General features: G+C 40.0%; 1 protein-coding gene across 2 annotated transcripts in view; it reads left to right on the top strand.

The window, feature by feature from the left end:
• Positions 1-6,644: 6,644 nt before the first annotated feature.
• The window catches only part of EIF2AK4 (eukaryotic translation initiation factor 2 alpha kinase 4), a 100,306-nt gene continuing 88,396 nt past the window's right edge, over positions 6,645-18,554 (top strand). For both annotated transcript variants that reach the window (XR_014796879.1, XM_084905118.1), the window contains exons 1-2: positions 6,645-6,902; positions 16,499-16,611. Coding sequence is in view for 1 of the 2 variants with exons in the window: in XM_084905118.1 (XP_084761244.1) it covers positions 6,768-6,902; positions 16,499-16,611 (248 nt within the window). In the remaining variant the exon portion in view is untranslated. The remainder of the gene's footprint in view (positions 6,903-16,498; positions 16,612-18,554) is intronic.

Genomic DNA, 18,554 nt, shown 5'->3' with positions numbered 1-18,554 from the left:
TGCTTAGGAAGTTTCCTTCTCATAACCATGGGAAAATAGGTACTATAAGGTTAATTTTATGTGGCAACTTGACTGATCTATGGATTGCCCAAATATTTGACCAAACGTTATTTTAGGTTTGTCTATGAGAGTATTTCTGGATTAGATTAACATTTGAGTATGTAGACTAAGCAAAAAAGATTGACCTTCTTAAAACCCTTAAGATGGGTGGGCCTCAACATATGGAAGCAACCAAAGTACCCATCAATAGAAAAATAGATTTAAAAAAAAAAAACTGATACATATATACAGTAGAATATTACTTGATTCCAAAAAAGAACAAAATCTTACCATTTGTTGATGGACCTCGAAGTTATCATGCTACGTGAATAAGGACAAAGGCAAATACCATATGGTTTCACTTATATGTGGAATCTAAAGAACTAAATAAACAAATAAACTTGAAACACCCCTAGCCAGTTTGGCTCAGTGAATAGAGCATTGGCCCGTGGACTGAAGAGTCCTGGGTTTGATTCCAGTCTAGGGCACATGCCCATGCTGTGGGCTCAATCCCCAGTAGGGGGCATGCAGGAGTCAGCCAGTCAATGATTCTCTCTCATCATTGACATTTCTCTCTCTCCCTCTACCTTCCTCTCTGAAATCAATAAAAATATATATTTTAAAAAATGGAAACAGACTAACAGAGAACAGACTGATGGTTGACAGAGGGGAGGGGAGGTTGGCTGAGTGAAAAGGATGACGGGATTGAGAAGTACAAATTGGTAGTTAGAAAAGTACAACATAGGAAATATAGTCAATAATATTGCAATAACTGTCTGGTGCCAGGTGGGTAGGTATTTGAAATATGGGGGGAGGAGGGAGCTCGGCAGGGGGAATCACTTTTTAAAATATATGATTGTCTAACCATTATGCTAAAACTAAAAATATTTAATATTAACGGTAATTGAAAAATAAAATTAATAATAAACAAAGGGCAGGCCTCATCTAATCAGTTGAAGATCTGATTAGAACAAATGGACAATAGGAAATTTTTAAGAGCCTACTTCCTTCTCTATTTTTTTTTCTCTTATACTCCAATGGTGTAGTGATAGGTAAAATTTGTATATAGGTGCTAATTACAAGTATTTACATACCTACAGAATGTAATAGGATCCATTGCTGTTCAAAAGAATTCCCAAATGTCCACTTCCTTGGGCATTTATTGAAAAGCAGGAAGGGAGTTAGATAGGGGGAAAAAGAGATGAAATAGGACTTAGGATAATTGCAAAGACCAAGCTAGTGGTGAAAAGTAAGGAGTAGCTTCTGGGTTTTATTTCCCTTTCCTCCTTCCCTTTCCTCACTGAAGGTCTCCTCCTCCTCCCTCCTAAACCCCACACCACACCCTCATATGCCCCTGCATGGCCTCTCACTAAAGGTGGAGAAAAGAAAAATGTTGGAGAAATGGTAATATTTTGAGTTGTTAAGCCCAAGCAGTATGCTGATAAAAGAGGGGTCCTTGTGGCCCCTGACTACCCATCTGGAATAAGTGATTCTATTTCCAAATGGCGTTTTCTATGCCTATATAAAAGGCATAGATGGTGCCAATTATTATGTAGGCATTCCTAGTGTTCAACAATATCTCATTCTCCTTAAGGGCACACAAAAGATTTTTTTTTTTTTAGCTGCTCTCGCAAGTGGGCAGATTTCATGCAACTATTAATGACTAATGATATGTGAGTAAAAGTAACAAATTATTTCTGGGCTATGGCAGTGATTCTCAAGTCTCTGCTGCCCTACCATTGCAATGACGGGAGGGGTCTTGTGTTGAACTACAAGAGCTGAAATACTGAAACAGCCTATGTTTCTGAGCCACCATATTCAAGGTGAAGAGGGGGACAGCACAGGCAGATGCCCTAGAGAGCCACCCTGACCCACAATAATATTTTTCTTATTGCATTGATTTAGAGAGACAGAGGAAGGGAGGGAGAGAAAAAAACAAACAAACAAACAAACAAACAAACCAACATTGTTTTGCTGTTCTACTTATATATGCTTTCATTGGTTGTTTTTTGTATGTGCCTTGGCCAGAGATTGAACTTGCAACCTTGGCATAGTGAGACAATGCTCTAATCAACTGAGCTACTTACAACAAATTGTGTATGAGCAAGAAATGGACCTAACAACCAAGATTTTTGGAGCTGCTTATTATCACAGCATAACACAGCCTATCCTGGCAGATATAGCTCAGAAAGAAAGTGCAGACTTTATTTCTGAGGAATAGAAGCTGAGTCAGGACTTCAAAAAAAACTCTCTGTATATTGGTAATGGTAATAAGGATATCCTAGATCCTTGTAAGATAAAAATGATAGGTGATAATAGAGCCTCCGGGGAATCTTTGAATTAAGCTATTCGGGTTTTGTCATGTCCAAAAACATACTGGTCACTGGTAAGTTTATGGAGAGTACTTAAGTTTAATATAGGTTATAACTCATTTCTTTTTTTCCTGGAAACCCAGATTGTCTCTTTACATAGGCAAATCTATCAATTCCCTCAAGAAAAAATCTAGTATAGTGGGGCAAGGGGTACTGGTGTCAGTTGGACCTGGGTTTGAATGCCTGCTCTACTATTTCCATTTGTTCCCCTGGGCAGTTATATGACCTGTCTAAGCTCAATTTATTCTACCAAATAGAGATTAAAATGCCTATTTTGTAAGGCTGATTTAAAGACAATAAAATACCTAATTAATGAAAACCTCTAAAAGTTCTGGCACATTGTAGGAAATCAATCAACGGTGATACAATGATTCCTATGTATTGATGCTTAAAACAAATATCAAAGGGGGTTAAAGTATCAACTTTCAGCATTTTAAACAATTCTCTTTTTAGATTTAAATAAAATACTGCCAAACAAGCCTTGTATTTAAAAAAAAATTTTTTAAAGAATCATTTTATTTGCAATTAGCAAAGGACAGAATGACTTTTGGAAAATTTTGCTTTAAGAGTTAGAAGTCCAGAATTTAGTCTTTACATTATTGGGCTAAATATGTTCACTTTAGGATTTTAAGTTTTTGGTATGTTAAATTACCATCAAAGCAATTATCTCTTCAAAAGTCACTAATATAGACCGTCCCATATTCCAAATTATCTCAATGTGTGGACTGTGAAATGGTTTCCTAATGATATGAATCTATGAATATATCTCCTAATCCAGTGTCCCAATTTGTAATAGTCCTCACACCTATAGATTGCTATTAAATTCATCAAAATATCAGGGAGGTAACCATATAGCCTCAATAGTCTCACACACAGAGACACATATACATGCACATATACACATAGTGACCATAAAGCAACCTGACTAGTTTTTTTAATAGTAAATATGCCAAAACTAGAATATACATGAGTATTCGCCTTTAAAGGAGTCACCTTAGGAAGCTGTTTAGCTGTTGAAGAATATCATGATTTTGCAACACATTTTTAGTATTTCTTTTTTACAGTTAACTTCAGAAACTAGCACATCCTTTTCTGTATCCCTGATCATAACAAACATGTCCTTTAAAAACAAATTTGATTATTTTTGAGAGAGCCAAAAGTTATCTGGGACCAATTCTTGTGAATTAAGTGGTCAAGATAGTATCTTCTTTGATAAAAGATGAGATATGACTATAAAATAATGTGACTCATAGTTTGACTTGGAAGTAATAGCATAGCTTTGGAATAAAAGCATATGCTTAACTTATTTCAGAATTTAAAGGGAAAAATTCATTTTGGGTATTTAAATGTTTGAATTCATCCAAATATTCATAAAGTGATGCAAAAGTCACTAAGTAGTTTTTATTTCATACTTTCTTGAGCATGAAGAGCTGTATTACCACTCCTACATCTGGCTACCAGGCCATAGAAAACTGTAAGAACAAGTACCTTTACCTCCTAGAAGGAGAGGAGAAAGAGGGCAGGACAGAACTAGTATTCATAAAAGTGATGGCTAAAAAAACTCTCATATTTGTAAAAATCATAAGCCTTTTCAAGAAGCTGAGTGAATCCTAATTGGATAGACCTAAAGAAATCCACACCTAGACACACCATAGAGTTCTGGACTCTAAGACAAAAAAAAAAAAAAAAAAAAAAATTTTTTTTTTAAATCTTGATATCAGCCAAAGAGAAATGCCACACCACAATGTGAATGACTGCAGATTTCTCACTGAAACCCTGTAGGCCAGAAGTGGCACAACATTTTTCAAGCACTGATGGTCCCTCAGCCCGGCCTGTTCCCTCTTACCTATGCCCTGGCCCATATGGCTCAGTAGGTCCTGTGCACTGAAAGGTTGCTGGTTCAATTCCCAGGCAGGGCACAGGCCAGGGATTTGGGCATGCAGAAGGCAGCCAATCAATGTTCCCTTCTCACATCGATGTTTCTCTCTCCCTCGCCCTTCCTTTCTAGAAATCAATTAAAAACATTTAATAAAATAAATAAAAGGAAAAAGACCTGCTGACCTAGAATTCTACATCCAATAAAAATATCCTTTACAAATGAAGGAGAAAAGGATTGTGGTTTTTGAAATTTAGCATCCAGTAGCCAAACAATGTGGGAGTTTTCTCTCAGGAAGTTGAGGGTAAAGAGCAAGACCAAGAGATATATTTTGGGAGAGTAGGGAGGTCATGGAGAGGTAGAGACTCTTTTTTTGTTTTTTTTTTTGTTTATATATTTTATTGGTTTTTTACAGATAGGAAGGGAGAGAGATAGAGAGCCAGAAACACCAATGAGAGAGAAACATTGATTGGCTGCCTCCTGCATGCCCCTCACTGGGGATGTACTGCAACCAACGTACATGCCCTTGACTGGAATCGAATTTGGGACCTTTCAGTCTGCAGGCCGATGCTCCATCCACTGAACCAAACCGGTTTCAGCAAGGTAGAGACTCTTACTTGGAGAACTGAACTAATGGTTTAGAGTAGACTTGGAAAACAAGGAAATCTTGGGGTATCCTGACAAACTGTGGACTCCACTTATGCAATGACACTATAATCAGGCCAGATGCTCCAAGGGGTTAGAGTTTATCTCCCAGGAATTGATTAAGGGCCAGTCTTTTGTTTGAAATGAACAGTTTGTATATTCTAAGCCTGCTGACTTAATGTTTTATTTTACATAGGGCAACCAAATTCAATTATGGACCTTGTTTGGATCCTGATTTAAATACACCATTGTAAAACAACAATCTATTTTCTTTTAATAGCTTATTAAGTTATAATTGACATTAATAAATTGCATATATTCATATTGTATAATTTGGTAAATCATCACCACCATCAAGATAATGAACATATCCATCAAACTGAAGCAATTCTTCTTGTCCCTCTGGAATCCCTCCCTCTAGCTCATCCCTACCACAGGCAATCACTTATCTTCTGTTACTAAATTCATATTTTTTAGAATTTTATTTCACTCAGCAAAATTATTCTGAGATTCAACTATATTATTATTACACTAGACACCTGATGCATGAAATTCATGCACTCTGGGGAGGGGGGATGGTCCCTCAGCCCGCCCTGTGTCCTCTTACTGTCCAGTAGCCCTGGGGGGATGTCTGACTGACTGTTTTTCAAGCCAATGAAGTCTACTAGGGAAGAGATGACGATGGCCTGAACTAAGTTAGTGGCAGTGGGGTGGAGTGAAGTGGTGGTTTGAAGAAAGGGTGACTATCTGAGAAAAAGGGAATCCAGTATTACACTTGGTGGGCTTGAGCTGATGTTCAGCAGGGGGTGCCATTTATCTACACACGATCACTGGAAAAAGAATAGGTCCATAAAGAGAAGATGTTTTGAGGAGGCCTAGAATCAAATTAGTTCATTTGTGTTACCCAGCCAAAACTGAATGGATAAATAAAGGCAAGATACCCAAATAATCATTAATTAGCAAACTGAAAAGGGGTAATATGATTATTCTAAACTGACATGCAGCCTTATTAAGTGACTAAAGCTGAAGTACAATAGCAATGTCGAGGTAGATAATTTTATAAACTCGAAAAAATATTATTGGAGGCAGAAAGATCCCTAAATTCACACTGCTGGGCATGGAACATAATTCTTTTTCATGGAACTGTAGGTCATGAAGATGCCTGAGTGGAAAGGTATTTTCAGTTGAAATTGCAACTAAGAGATCCTTAAAGGTGGAACTGTAGGGACAGAGGACATACATAGGATGTTGTATCTACAGCTCAAGAGGATGGGTTTAAGGGGTACAAAACTGGGGGAGAGGGAGCAGTGGTCATGACTTTTACTCCTGGTAGATAGACTTCTGGGTGAGCCGGTGACATGAAAACCCATCAAAGACTTTCCTGCCACGACCCAAACCAGGGTAAATTCCAGCAGGCGTTTCTGTTAAAGGAACTTATTTCGTTTGGGTTTATCATTCCATTCTGATTGATTTGATCGTCCACGTTCCTGCAGACTCCTTTGCTCTGGTTCTCTCGCATTATGTGGGCAAAAGACTTAGCAAGGCCACGCTCCCTAGTCCAGCTCCTCCAGCCGCTAAACCTGCTCCCGGCGCGGCGCTCCGCCCCCAACACGGAGCCCCGCCCCCGACACGGCGCCCAGTCCCTGACACTATGCCCCGCCCCTGACGCGATGTCCCGCCCCCGACACGTGCCCCGCCCATTGGCCGCACAGCCCTCCCACAACGTGGGGCCCTGCCCACGGGCCGCTCCGCTCCGCGGCCCCCCTCCCCGAAGCCCGCCCCGGCCCGCCGCCGCCGCCACTGCGGGGCCGCCCTGCTGTGGCCCCGGCGTTGCAATGGCGGGGGGTCGTGGGGCTCCCGGCCGCGGCCGGGACGAGCCTCCGGACGAGCGACAGGACCACGAGCTGCAGGCCCTGGAGGCCATCTATGGCGCCGACTTCCAGGACCTGCGGCCGGACGCGTGCGGACCGGTAGGAACGTGGCTCGCCGACCCGGTCGGCTTGCTGTAGCCCGGCCTCCATCCGTCCGGCCTCCCCGGGCCAGGCCCGGCCGGGAACTGGCGGAGCCGCGCCGCCCACCCCCTGCAGGACTGTGCGGTCCTTTCCTCCCTCCCAGACCCACTCGCGCTCACTTTCTGTCCCCGCGGGTCTTCAGAACCCCCACCTGGGCCGGATTCGCCCACAGCGCTCCTCTCCCCTTAGTACTGCTTCTCATCCCCACTGCCACCCATAACACCCCTGCTTCCTTCCAGTCTTTCCCCCCCCAAACCCTGCCCCCAAAGTCCTTGAGTTTGATACAGTGGCGCATTCAAAGTTGTTCCATTACAACTTTGTTCTGGGAACTCTTTGGGGGCGCTTGCACAGACCTCACTGATGCCCTCAATCAAAATTCTCTTCGCTCTTGCTTGTGTTCACAACTGTAAAGAACTGGCCACTTCACTTCCCGGGCATGCTCACAGTGTTTTCCCGTATGGAGGAATGTTTCCGTACTTTCCTCCAGGGCACTTCTAGTAGATGCCATAGGGGGGACGTGTGCTGAGTCTAGACCTTCTTAAATGACATTTAGTTTAAAAAATGGCTTTCGTTTTTTTATAATGTGCCTAACATTTTATAATGTGCCTAACTTAACTGGAAGTAAGTTAAGGCACATTATAAGCTGCTGATATACTGACCGTTTTCTACCCATCCTTGAAGAGTTATCTACCGAACTATTATTAGGTCTCTGCATGTTATCATTTAAAAGCTAGTTCTTCCTTTAAAGCTAGTTCTTCCTTTAATGTGTGCTGTTGTTTTATTAATTTGATTTTAGAGACAGGAAGGGAAAGAGAAACATCTGTGAGAAACCTTGTTTGCCTGCCTCCTGCGGGCCCCCTACTGGGGATCCAGCTGAAAACCCAGGCATGTGCCCTGACAGGGAATAAACTATTGACCTTTCTGAACTAGATGACTAGATCAGTGTTTCCCAACCTTCTCTCATGATGAGAATCACCTGGTGGAGTTGTTAAAACACAGATTCCTGAATCCCAACTAAGAAGTGCTAAACTAGAATTTTTGGGAACATATAGGTAAAATTGTATACTTAACTAGTGCTCTAACACAGATGTTATATACAGAGCACTAAGTTAGGTATGCAATTTTACCTATATGTTCCCAAAAATTCTAGTTTAGCACTTCTTAGTTGGGATTCAGGAATCTGTGTTTTAACAACTCCACCAGGTGATTCTCATCATGAGAGAAGGTTGGGAAACACTGGACTAGATGATGCTCAACTAACTGAGCCACAGGCCAGGACCCTTCATCTGCCTTTAATTCTGACATCTCACAGCAACTTTTCAGCGCAACCTTATCTACATATTCAATATTTCCTCAACAAATCGGACCTTGATTCTAGGCATTGGGAATTAGCCCTACACAAAAGACAAAAACCACTGCCCTGAGGAAAGGGAATTTATTTCCGAGGTGCTTAATTACAAGAATTACTTTTAACTTGAAATGTAAATATTTCTCTTATGCATGCATATAATAAAATAATAACATAACTTTCTGGTGATTTGTTCCTAAACATTGAGAAACAGGAAGTAGGCCCAGTAAGCAGCCAAAATAAGTGTCACACCTGGACTCACTCAAAGGCCCTAAGACTTTATTCAAAGCCGGTTTGTTTCCTTTATCTATGCTGAATTATCTAGGCCTGTGGTGGCGGAATGGAGCTGATGTAAGTAGGGATACCAATCCCAGAAATTATAGCTTGTGGCCTTTATAACAAGACAGAAGACTAAACAGAACCAAACTATAAAATTCAGGTAGAAGAATTCAAATGACAGTGTACCAGGCAAACACTTTTATAGGCCCTACAGGCAAATAATTGATGGTCATAAGAACGAATCAGAGTGTGTTATTCAGCAGGTACTTAACACCTGCTATGTGAAGTCTTCAGGGAAAGGTTACGCATCCACAATCTTTTATCCAAAACTCTTGAGGCCTGGCAGGTTTCACACAGTCTCAAAGTGTTTGCATTTATGTTCATTTATACACATGCCGTACCTTACCTAATACCTCCCTTGATGTGTGTTTGGAGGTTGGGAAGCATCATCAAACAACTAAATGTGCAACCTGGATAAACAAAGACTATTAATGGTCTTGTGTTAGTTCAGGCCAAATTTGCTGTCAATAAATTCTTTGAAGGCAGGTCAAAAGAGTTTATTGACCTGAATAAACTTCAGGTTTTTAAATCTTCTGAAGTCTTTAGAACTTCATTTTGGAGGATGTGTTATTATGTAGATTTCAGTTTAGTAGAATATGTGTATCATTTATAAATAGCTGAACATTTTGAGAGTGAATGCTAAAAATTATCTTAAATACTAAAAAAGTTTGGACAGCACTAGTTTAAAATATAATTTTCTCCAAAGTTATACACTTGCCATTAATTTAACAAGTTGGGGTAATTTTCCATGTCAGCAAAGGGTCTGCTCATTTTTTATTTGATAGCTATTGCAAACATCCCTTCCCCAAAGTTTGCTTCTGTTTCAAGGCCTACCAGTAGTGTGTGAGAGTAATTTTCCTACATTTTAACTTCTTAGTTATGAATTATGTAGGCTACCTTTGTTTGTAAGCAGTGGATTTTTCTGTGAGCTGTTGGTTCACGTTCATTGTTTCATTTTTTCCACTGTTGTGTATATTTTCTTATTCATGTATCAGAGCTATTTATATGTTAATAAAATTAGCATTTTGGGTTATATATTGCAATTTATTTTTTCAGAGAGGAAGAGAGAGGGAGGAAGAGATAGAAACATCAGTGATGAGAGAATCATTGATTGGCTGCCTCCTACATACCCTTTACTGGGAATCAAGCCCAAAATCCAGGCATATGCCCTGACTGGAAATCAAACTGGGACCTCTTGGTTCATAGGTTGTCGCTCAACCACTAAGCCACACCAGCCAGGCAATATATTACAAATATTTTCCTTTAATTGACCTTGTGCATTTTGATATTTATGTAATTAATGCAATTTAAAAAACTTTAATATTTTAAAGTCAAAATGGCCTGGGATTTTTTTTGTTTGTTTGTTTATGGTCCCTGTAGATTGTTTTATTTCTGGAAAATATTTTTCTCTCCACTGATACCAAAAAAATGAATTCTTTCAGGTTTTCTTTTCATGAGTTTATTTTTAAACTTTTATCAAATAAATACAGAAATAGCTTTTAAAAAATGTTCTTAGCTCCATCTAAGTATGAATCTAAGCCACCTCCAATTGGCCACTTATACTAACACCAGGTTTGTTTGTTTTCCCCCCAAATTTGCTACTGTAGTTCCCCCTTATCTGAGGGGAATACATTCCAAAACCCCCAGTGAATGCCTGGAACAGTGGTATTACAAAACCCTGTATATACTATAACTTTCCCTATAATAACTATGATAAAGTTTATTGTATCAATTAGGCACAGTAGGAGATTAACAGCAATAACTAATAATAAAATAGAGCAGTTATAACAGTATGCTGTAATAAAAGTTATGCGAATGGGGTCTTTCTCTCTGGAAATATCTGTTGTACTGTATTCACCCTTCTTGTGATGATGAGAGATGATGAAATGCCAACATGATGAGATGAAGTGAGGTGAATAATGTAGATAGAATATGTATATCATTTATAAATAGCTAAACATTTTGGGAGTGAATGCTAAAAATTATTTTAAATACTAAAAATGTTTGGATAGCACTAGTTTAAAATATAATTTTCTCTGGAGTTATACACTTACTTTTAATCTAACAAATTTGGGTAATTTTCCATGTCAGCAAAGGGTCTGCTCATTTTTTATTTGATAGCTATTGCAAACATCCCTTCCCCAAAGTTTGCTTCTGTTTCAAGGCCTGTCAGTAGTGTGTGAGAGTAGTATATCTGATAAGATATAGCCTAAAACTGTGAGATCTTATGAGAAGGAGAATCATCTGCTTGGGGAGACTCTGGGTCATCAAGCAATGAAGATGTTATTCATGATTCAAGATCTTTTTTTTTTTTAATTATTGATTTGCGAGAGAGGATGAGAAACATCAATTTGTTGTTCCACTTATTTAAGCATTCATTGGTTGATTCTTATATGTGCCCTGATCAGGGATTGAACCCACAACCTTGGCCTATTCAGACTCTGCTGTAACCATTTGAGCTACTTGGCCAGGGCAGTGAGAATCCTTGATAGCAGAATTGGATCACGGTTGACTTTAAGTAACTAAAACTGTGAAAAGTGTAACCACAGATAAGGGGGGATTGCCTGCTAATTTGAAATGCTACCTTCACATTATCAGGATCTGTGTGTTTGTTCATACCTACATGCCAAATGCTGGTGAAAAGCTCAAAATTCTTTATTGACTGACATAATTTCCAAATGTATTTGAGTCTATTATTGACTCTCTCTTCTATCCTATTAATCTATTTAAGCACTGCTGCCATATTGCTTTAATTATAGATTTATAATAAGCCGTAGTATTTAATGTGGTCACCATTTACTTTATAGAATTTTCCTAACTAGTTTCACTTTAGGAAACTAGTTTTTCCATATAAACTTTGGAATCAACTTGCCTGCTTCAAAAAATTATTTTTATTGGAATGGTATTTAATTTGGGGAAGATTCAGATTCTGAATATTTTTTTCTTTTAATTAAAATTTTTTTTTAATTATGTTGGCAAACAATATTATATTAGTTTTAGATGATTAGTCATTACATAACTTATGAAGTGATTACCCTGGTAAGTCTAATAACCCATCTGACACCGTACATAGTTATTTCAATACTAGAGGCCCGTGCATAGGGGAGGGAGGGGGTATATCCCTCAGCCCATCCTGCACCCTCTCCAATCTGGGACCCCTCAAGAGATGTCGACTGCCCTCTCACAATCCAGGACTGCTGGCTCCCAACTGCTTGCTTGCCTGCCTGCCTGCCTTCCTGATTGCCCTTAACCACTTCTGCCTGCCAGCCTGATCACCCTCTAACCATTCCCATGCCAGCCTGAATGATGTCTAACTGTTCCCTTGCCAGCCTGTTTGTCCCCAACTTCCATCCTCTGCTGGCCTGGTCACCAATAACTGCCCTCCCCTGCAGGGTTGATCGCATCCAACTGCCCTCCCCTGCTGGCCATCTTGTGTGGCCATCTTGTGTCCACATGGGGGCAGGATCTTTGACCACATAAGGGCAGCTATCTTGATCTTGTGTGTTGGAGTGATGGTCAATTTGCATATTACTCTTATTAGATAGGATAGAGGCCTGGTGCACGGGGGAGGGGGGGGGGTGGTGGAGACCAGCTGGTTTGCCCTGAAGGGTGTCCTAGATCAGGGTGGGGGTTCCTTTGGGGCATGAGGCAGCCTGGGCAAGGGGCCTGTGGTGGTTTGCAGGCCGGCCACAACCTCCGGCAACCCAAGTGGAGGCCCAGGTATCTGGAATTTCTTTATCTTCTATAATTGAAACTTTTAGCCTTGAGCAGGGGCCAGGGCTGGCCAGGGAAGGCAGGAAGCTTGGCTTCCTCCATTGCCAGAGCCAACCCAAGCCTCCTGCTTGCTCCAGCTCTGTGGCCAGCCACCATCTTAGTTTGGATAATTTGCATACTCACTCCTGATTGGCTGATAGGCACGGCTTGGCATAGTGGAGTGATAGTTAATTTGCATGTTTCTCTTTTATTAGTGTAGATTATTGACCTATATTGACTATGATGTACTTTATATCCCCATGACTATTTTTATAATAATGTTATATGCAATAAACATTAATATTTCAACAAGAATGATTTTAAATACAATAATATTACCCAAGTATAATATCACCCGGAATCTAACCTGGGACCCTTCAGCCGCAGGACAATGCTCTATCCACTGAGTTAAACCAGCTAAGGTGAAACCAAAAAATTTGCTGCTGTGTGGAATGGCTGATAAAATTCTCAATTTTTCCTAGTCTTACCCTTTACTTCAGTACTTTTAACAGAAATAGGCACGTTCTTAAACACCCAGTTGATTTTGTTGGGCTTGTGTTAGAAAGTGCCTGCAGAAAGCACATTCATACTGAGCAGCAGGAATTATAACAGCATTGGCTCCTCCGGAGGTGTGCTAGTGTTTCTAATCCTCTGGGGATAATTTAAGATCCTTGGGGTTTGTTTCTTGAATAGCTGTGGGTATTTTTTATGAATTCCAAATGAGCAATACCTCTCTCGTGTTTGAGGACTGAATTTACATCACTCTCTCACTTTTTATATGCTTGAGGGTTTGTTGGGCTTTTTAATAACAGTTCAGGGAGTACCAGCTTCATGGTGCCATTAGGAAGGGAATTTACTCATATCTTATTGTAACATTATATGGCCTTCTCTCCATTGCTGCTACTTTTTATGTGGTTTGCATATCACTTTCACTTTCAGTCTTCAAATCATTTTTTTTTGTCATGAAGAATTTCGTATATTTTGGAACTGATACATCTACATTGTGTTTTCCTCTTCTTTAGTGATCTCAAAAATGTTCGATTACCCCGTATTTTGTGTTTATTTGCTTGCAGATATTTCTGGAGTTATTTTCTTGTGCAGGTTAAGTCAAAGATTTTACCAGTACTGAATTCTGATGACTAGTTATTTTCTAAACCTTTGAAGGAGGCCCTACCTCATCCTTCTCCCCAATGCATCTTGGTTAAGCCATTTTTAATCAAGTTATGTTCAGTTCCAGGAGTCCAGCTAATGCTTGGTATTCGAAACATGTTTCACATAAAAGTTCCTCACACATTGGGGAGCCTCTCGGTTTGCTTAAGAAAAACCTGACAAATATTCTGTTACATCTAAAATCACTGTTCCCTCACCATCACTCCACTTCCACTCCTAGAACCTATATTGGTTAGGATTAAGTTGAGCAACATATGACAGATACCTACTAAGTTTGCTTTTTTGCATGTAAAAGTCTGGAGTGTAGGGATTTTTCTAAATTGATGTTTCACCATCCTTAACGTGCCTTTCATGGTTCTAAGTGGCTATCAGAACTCCAACCATCACATATGCATGCCAGTCACCTGGAAGGAAAAAGGCATGAAGAAGTTGCTTATGTTAGTTCTTTCATCTCATTGGCCAGAAATTAGCTCAGTGGCTATGCTTAACTTCTTGTGAAGTCACAACCTGCATGGCCTCGGGTTCAAATACTTGAAGAAAGGGCTGATTAATACACAAGACAAGAAATATAAATTTGGAAATTATGGGAGAAGCCAGTTGTGAGCTTGATACAAGGGACCAAGTTTACTGAGTCTTCGCCATCTGCTTTTATTTACTAGAATACACAATTGCCTTTTAGGAATGCAAACAGACATATTATATCAAAGGTGATGTTTGGTGAACAGTAAGATGATCAGGTTGGGGAGTTTGCTTTAGGCCATTGAGTCATCAGCAGTAGGTGATAAAATGCAGATACTCAGCCCTGCGAATATCAAAATATTCAGCCTTCTGTCTGGACTTCTCGCTCGCATTTATATTAATTACTATTGATCTTGGGCAAGGTCTGATAAATGTGTTCAATAAAAAAAATCTGGAGTTCTACTGCCAATGGATGATCATTGGCGTCCATTCAGTGCTATTAGGAATCCCCACTTTGAGGTGCAGTAAAGATAGAAACTTTATCACAAAACAGCTCAATTGTGATACAGCATGATTGTGAAAACAGCATGGCTATGAGCAGCCCTGGGGTTAGGCCCTGGTCCGGTTAGCTCTGCTGTGTTCCTTGATGAAGAGGTCTTCTCTGCTCTGTGCTGGGAAGACATCTTCAGTGTTTTAGTTTTCAGTGGAAAAAGAAAGTTTGCACTCTCAGAGCCATAGGGGAGCTGGTTTATATAGCCAGATATCCCCACCCCTGGTCTCTGATTGTCTATCCTTATGCAAATGAGGACTCCAAATCCTCACAGTTTTTTTGTTCTGAATGGCACGTTCCTGATTGTTCAGAATGGATGTTCTGATTGGTTGGTGAAGATGTTGCTGGGGGTATAGCTGTGCCACCTACCGTGTTTCCCCGAAAATAAGACATCCTCCGAAAATAAGACCTAGCTCACGGAAAGATAAGACATCCCCTGAAAATAAGACCTAGCGCAACTTTGGGAGAAAAAATTAATATAAGACACTGTCTTATTTTCGGGGAAACAGGGTAGATTGGATGGGGCAAGCCTCAGTCCTATGGATTGAAATCGAATTCCTGCAACTCCTTTATAAAGGCTGGCTCAGATGGCAGAAACAATAGGGTCAGGCAATTCATTGCAGAGGCTGGAGGGTCAGTGCAAGCTTCTCTGAGAAGTACTGTTTGTATGAGAGGCCCCTGTGTAGAAATGGCTGCTAAGCCTCTGTTTTTAAATTTTGAGCCCAGTTAGCCACCAGGAATCCTTCTTTATAAGGATCTTCTTTCTCAGAGTCCACAGAAATAAAGGGAGAATGAATGTTGAGGAACAATTAATAGTCTCTGTTGAAAATGCATTCCCATTAGTAAAAGAATATCTTCAAAATGTATAGGCCCCCAATAGGCCTCTGTTTGCTGAAGCCTGCTTCTTGTTCAAGAGACTCTGGGCATTAAGTGGAGGCCCGCCCATACCATTTCCCAAGAAGGTTAGCTATGTTCAGATGTACTGTTCACATCCTACATTAATATGAAAGAGGCCATTAAATCAGACTTGTTGTCTTACATATGCCGAGATTCCAGTCAGGGCACATGCCGGGTTGTGGGCTCAATCCCTAGTAGGGGGCATGTAGAAAGTAGCTGATGGATGATTCACTCTCACATTGATGTTTTTCTCTTTCTCCCACTCCCTTCCACACTCTCTTTTTAAAAAAAAAAAAAAAAAAAAAAAGTCAATAAAAAATACTTAATAAATGGATACAGCACCTACCTTGCAGAGTTGGTAAAGTGCCTGGACCACAGGAATAGATGTTTCTTCTCTCATGGTATAAAGAATATATAAACCATCTCAAATCTTTTTAAGTGTAATTAATACATAAAAGAACAACAGAGTATTTAGTTATTTGGTGAAAAGCAGTTGGTTGGAAGCATAAACAATTTTTGAAGCGCTCTAGATTTCCATATCAGCTTATTATTCTCGGTATTCAAGTCTCAAGTGAAATATCCTCTGATCCCCATCTGTCTGAATATCTTCTTCTCCCCACTATGTTCCATTTGTCTGTGGTATTCTCTTTACAACACTCACCACTACTGCAAAGTATTTACTTGTCTTCTAGTTTGTATGAAGGAGTTGTCTGCCTAAAGTTAACCCTGTACTCCCAGCCTCTCGGGCAGCACCCAGACATCAGCGCACTCAGTAACATCTGAATGAATGGAAGCTACATGGAACATTTTGGTTCACTCCTTCGGTAACTTTGAAAAGGGAAATGCATTCTCTTTGGCACAGGTTTTATTTTTAAACTGTGCTTTAGGAAACTTTGACCAAACACTATATCAGATATAATTACGTGTAATATTTAGAAAGTATAACTTTTAAACTAAGATGATCATTATTTTAATCATTAATGATTGGCTCTCTAGATTTAAAATATATACTTTTTTCTTTTTCTTTTTCTCTTTTAGGTTAAAGAGCCCCCTGAAATCAATTTAGTTCTGTACCCCCAGAGTCTGGCTGGTGAAGAAGTATATGTAAAAGTGGATTTGAGGGTTAAATGCCCACCGACCTACCCAGATGTGTGAGTACATTATAAAATAGCTGTGATGTAATTTCAGTTCTCTGTTTTGATCACATAAAAACTGGTTGAAATAAACAGAATTTTCTCCTCCTTGCCACCGTTACATCTAAAATTTCATTTTCTATCACTTGCAAGTCATTAAAACTGTATCAGCAGCCGGGACCAGTTTGGCTCAGTGGATAGAGCGTCGGCTTGGGGACTGAAGGGTCCCGGGTTCGATTTCGGTCAAGGGCATGTACCTTGGTTGCGGGCAGATCCCCAGTAGGGGGTGTGCAAGAGGCAGCTGATCGATGACTCTCTCTCATCGATGTTTCTGGCTCTCTATCTCTCTCTCTTCCTCTCTGTACAAAATCAATAAAATATATTTAAAAAAAAAAAAAAACTGTATCAGCAATAGGCATTTTCATAAGCCCTATCTTGCGTTAAGTCTGCTTCTAACTGTACAATAGCCACTATAGACACCGGTATTTGCTCCATGACCAATTGTTTGCTTCTTCTGATGTGTTAACCTTTGTTTGTCTAATTCTTCATAAACTGAGAAGAGGAACCATCTAGAGGAAAAGGATTAAGGCGTGATAGCTTGTGTACTTGTTTTAAAGTGTGATCAGCATGAGCCCTAACCGGTTTGGCTCAGTGGATAGAGCGTCGGCTGCGGACTGAGGGGTCCCGGGTTCAATTCCGGTCAATTCCGGTGGTTGCGGGCACATCCCCAGTAGGGAGTGCAGGAGGCAGCTGATCGATGTTTCTCTCTCATTGATGTTTCTATCTCTCTATCCCTCTCCCTTCCTCTCTGTGAAAAATCAATAAAATATATTTTAAAAAATAAAAATAAAGTATGAATTGGGACTTGGAGTAGCTTTCTGAGCTAAATGGAACTTTACTCATAAAGAAAGATTTAGAGTCGCCCTTCAAGGCATATAGCCAGTGAGATAACTACAGAACCCCACATATTTCCAAACCACCACTGGTTGAGAACCACTGATAAGCAAAAGTTTTAGCAATCAGGACTCAAGTGTTCTTTTTCTGAAGTATCTTGTATATTTCATTTAATTTCCCCCAGATATTCCACATGGAAAGACAGATTGGCCTGGATGATGTTTTGTGACTTGGTCTTATCGTGCAGGGAACCAAGTGAAAAAAAGTGATAAATAAAAACAAGCACTGCCTTACACAGAAGGTGGTAAACTTACGGAATTTATTATACTAAGAGATGGAGGATATGAAAATAAAGATTGGACCAAAACTGGTTTGGCTCAGTGGATAGAGCGTCGTCGGCCTGTGGACTCAAGGGTCCCAGGTTCGATTCCGGTCAAGAGCATGTACCTTGGTTGCGGGCACATCCCCAGTGGGGTGTATGCAGGAGGCAGCTGATCGGTGTTTCTCTCTCATCAATGTTTCTGACTCTCTATCCCTCTCCTTTCCTCTCTATAAAAAATCAATAAAAATATTTAAAAAAAGAAAATAAAGATAGGTCAAGATGAACTCTTTGAAGTTAGTGGCCCTCTTTTGCTCTCAAAACTGTGCCCAGAAAAGTAGGTATGTAGAAAGTTAAATAATGAATTGATTAAAGAATAACTAAATTTATAAAAGCAGAATAAGACAGTGCCTCTCTAGGTTTTATTTTTCTGTCACCACCTGCATGTCCAACAATTTAACTCAGTTCTGATACAAACTCTTCTTAGTCATTGTAGACCCAGGGGTTAAGGCTTAGTCCCACAAGGCTTCAAAGGCCAGTTGCAAATACCAGTATTCTAATCAGCTGGCTGTACATTTGCAGGTTCCACAACCCCTTCTTTGGTTCAGTAATTTGCTAGAAAAAGCTCACAGAACTCAGGAAGGCACTTCACTTACTACTGAGTTTATTATAAAGAACACAGCTTGGGAATAGCCACATGGAAGAGATGCATAGGCAAGAAATGTAGGAGGGGCATGAAGCTTCTCGA

This window comes from Pipistrellus hanaki (assembly GCF_964339955.1).
Source record: "Pipistrellus hanaki genome assembly, chromosome: 1".
Lineage (NCBI taxonomy): Eukaryota > Metazoa > Chordata > Mammalia > Chiroptera > Vespertilionidae > Pipistrellus > Pipistrellus hanaki.
Note: the sequence above shows the minus strand (reverse complement) of the source record. Positions and strands in the feature narration are given on the sequence as shown.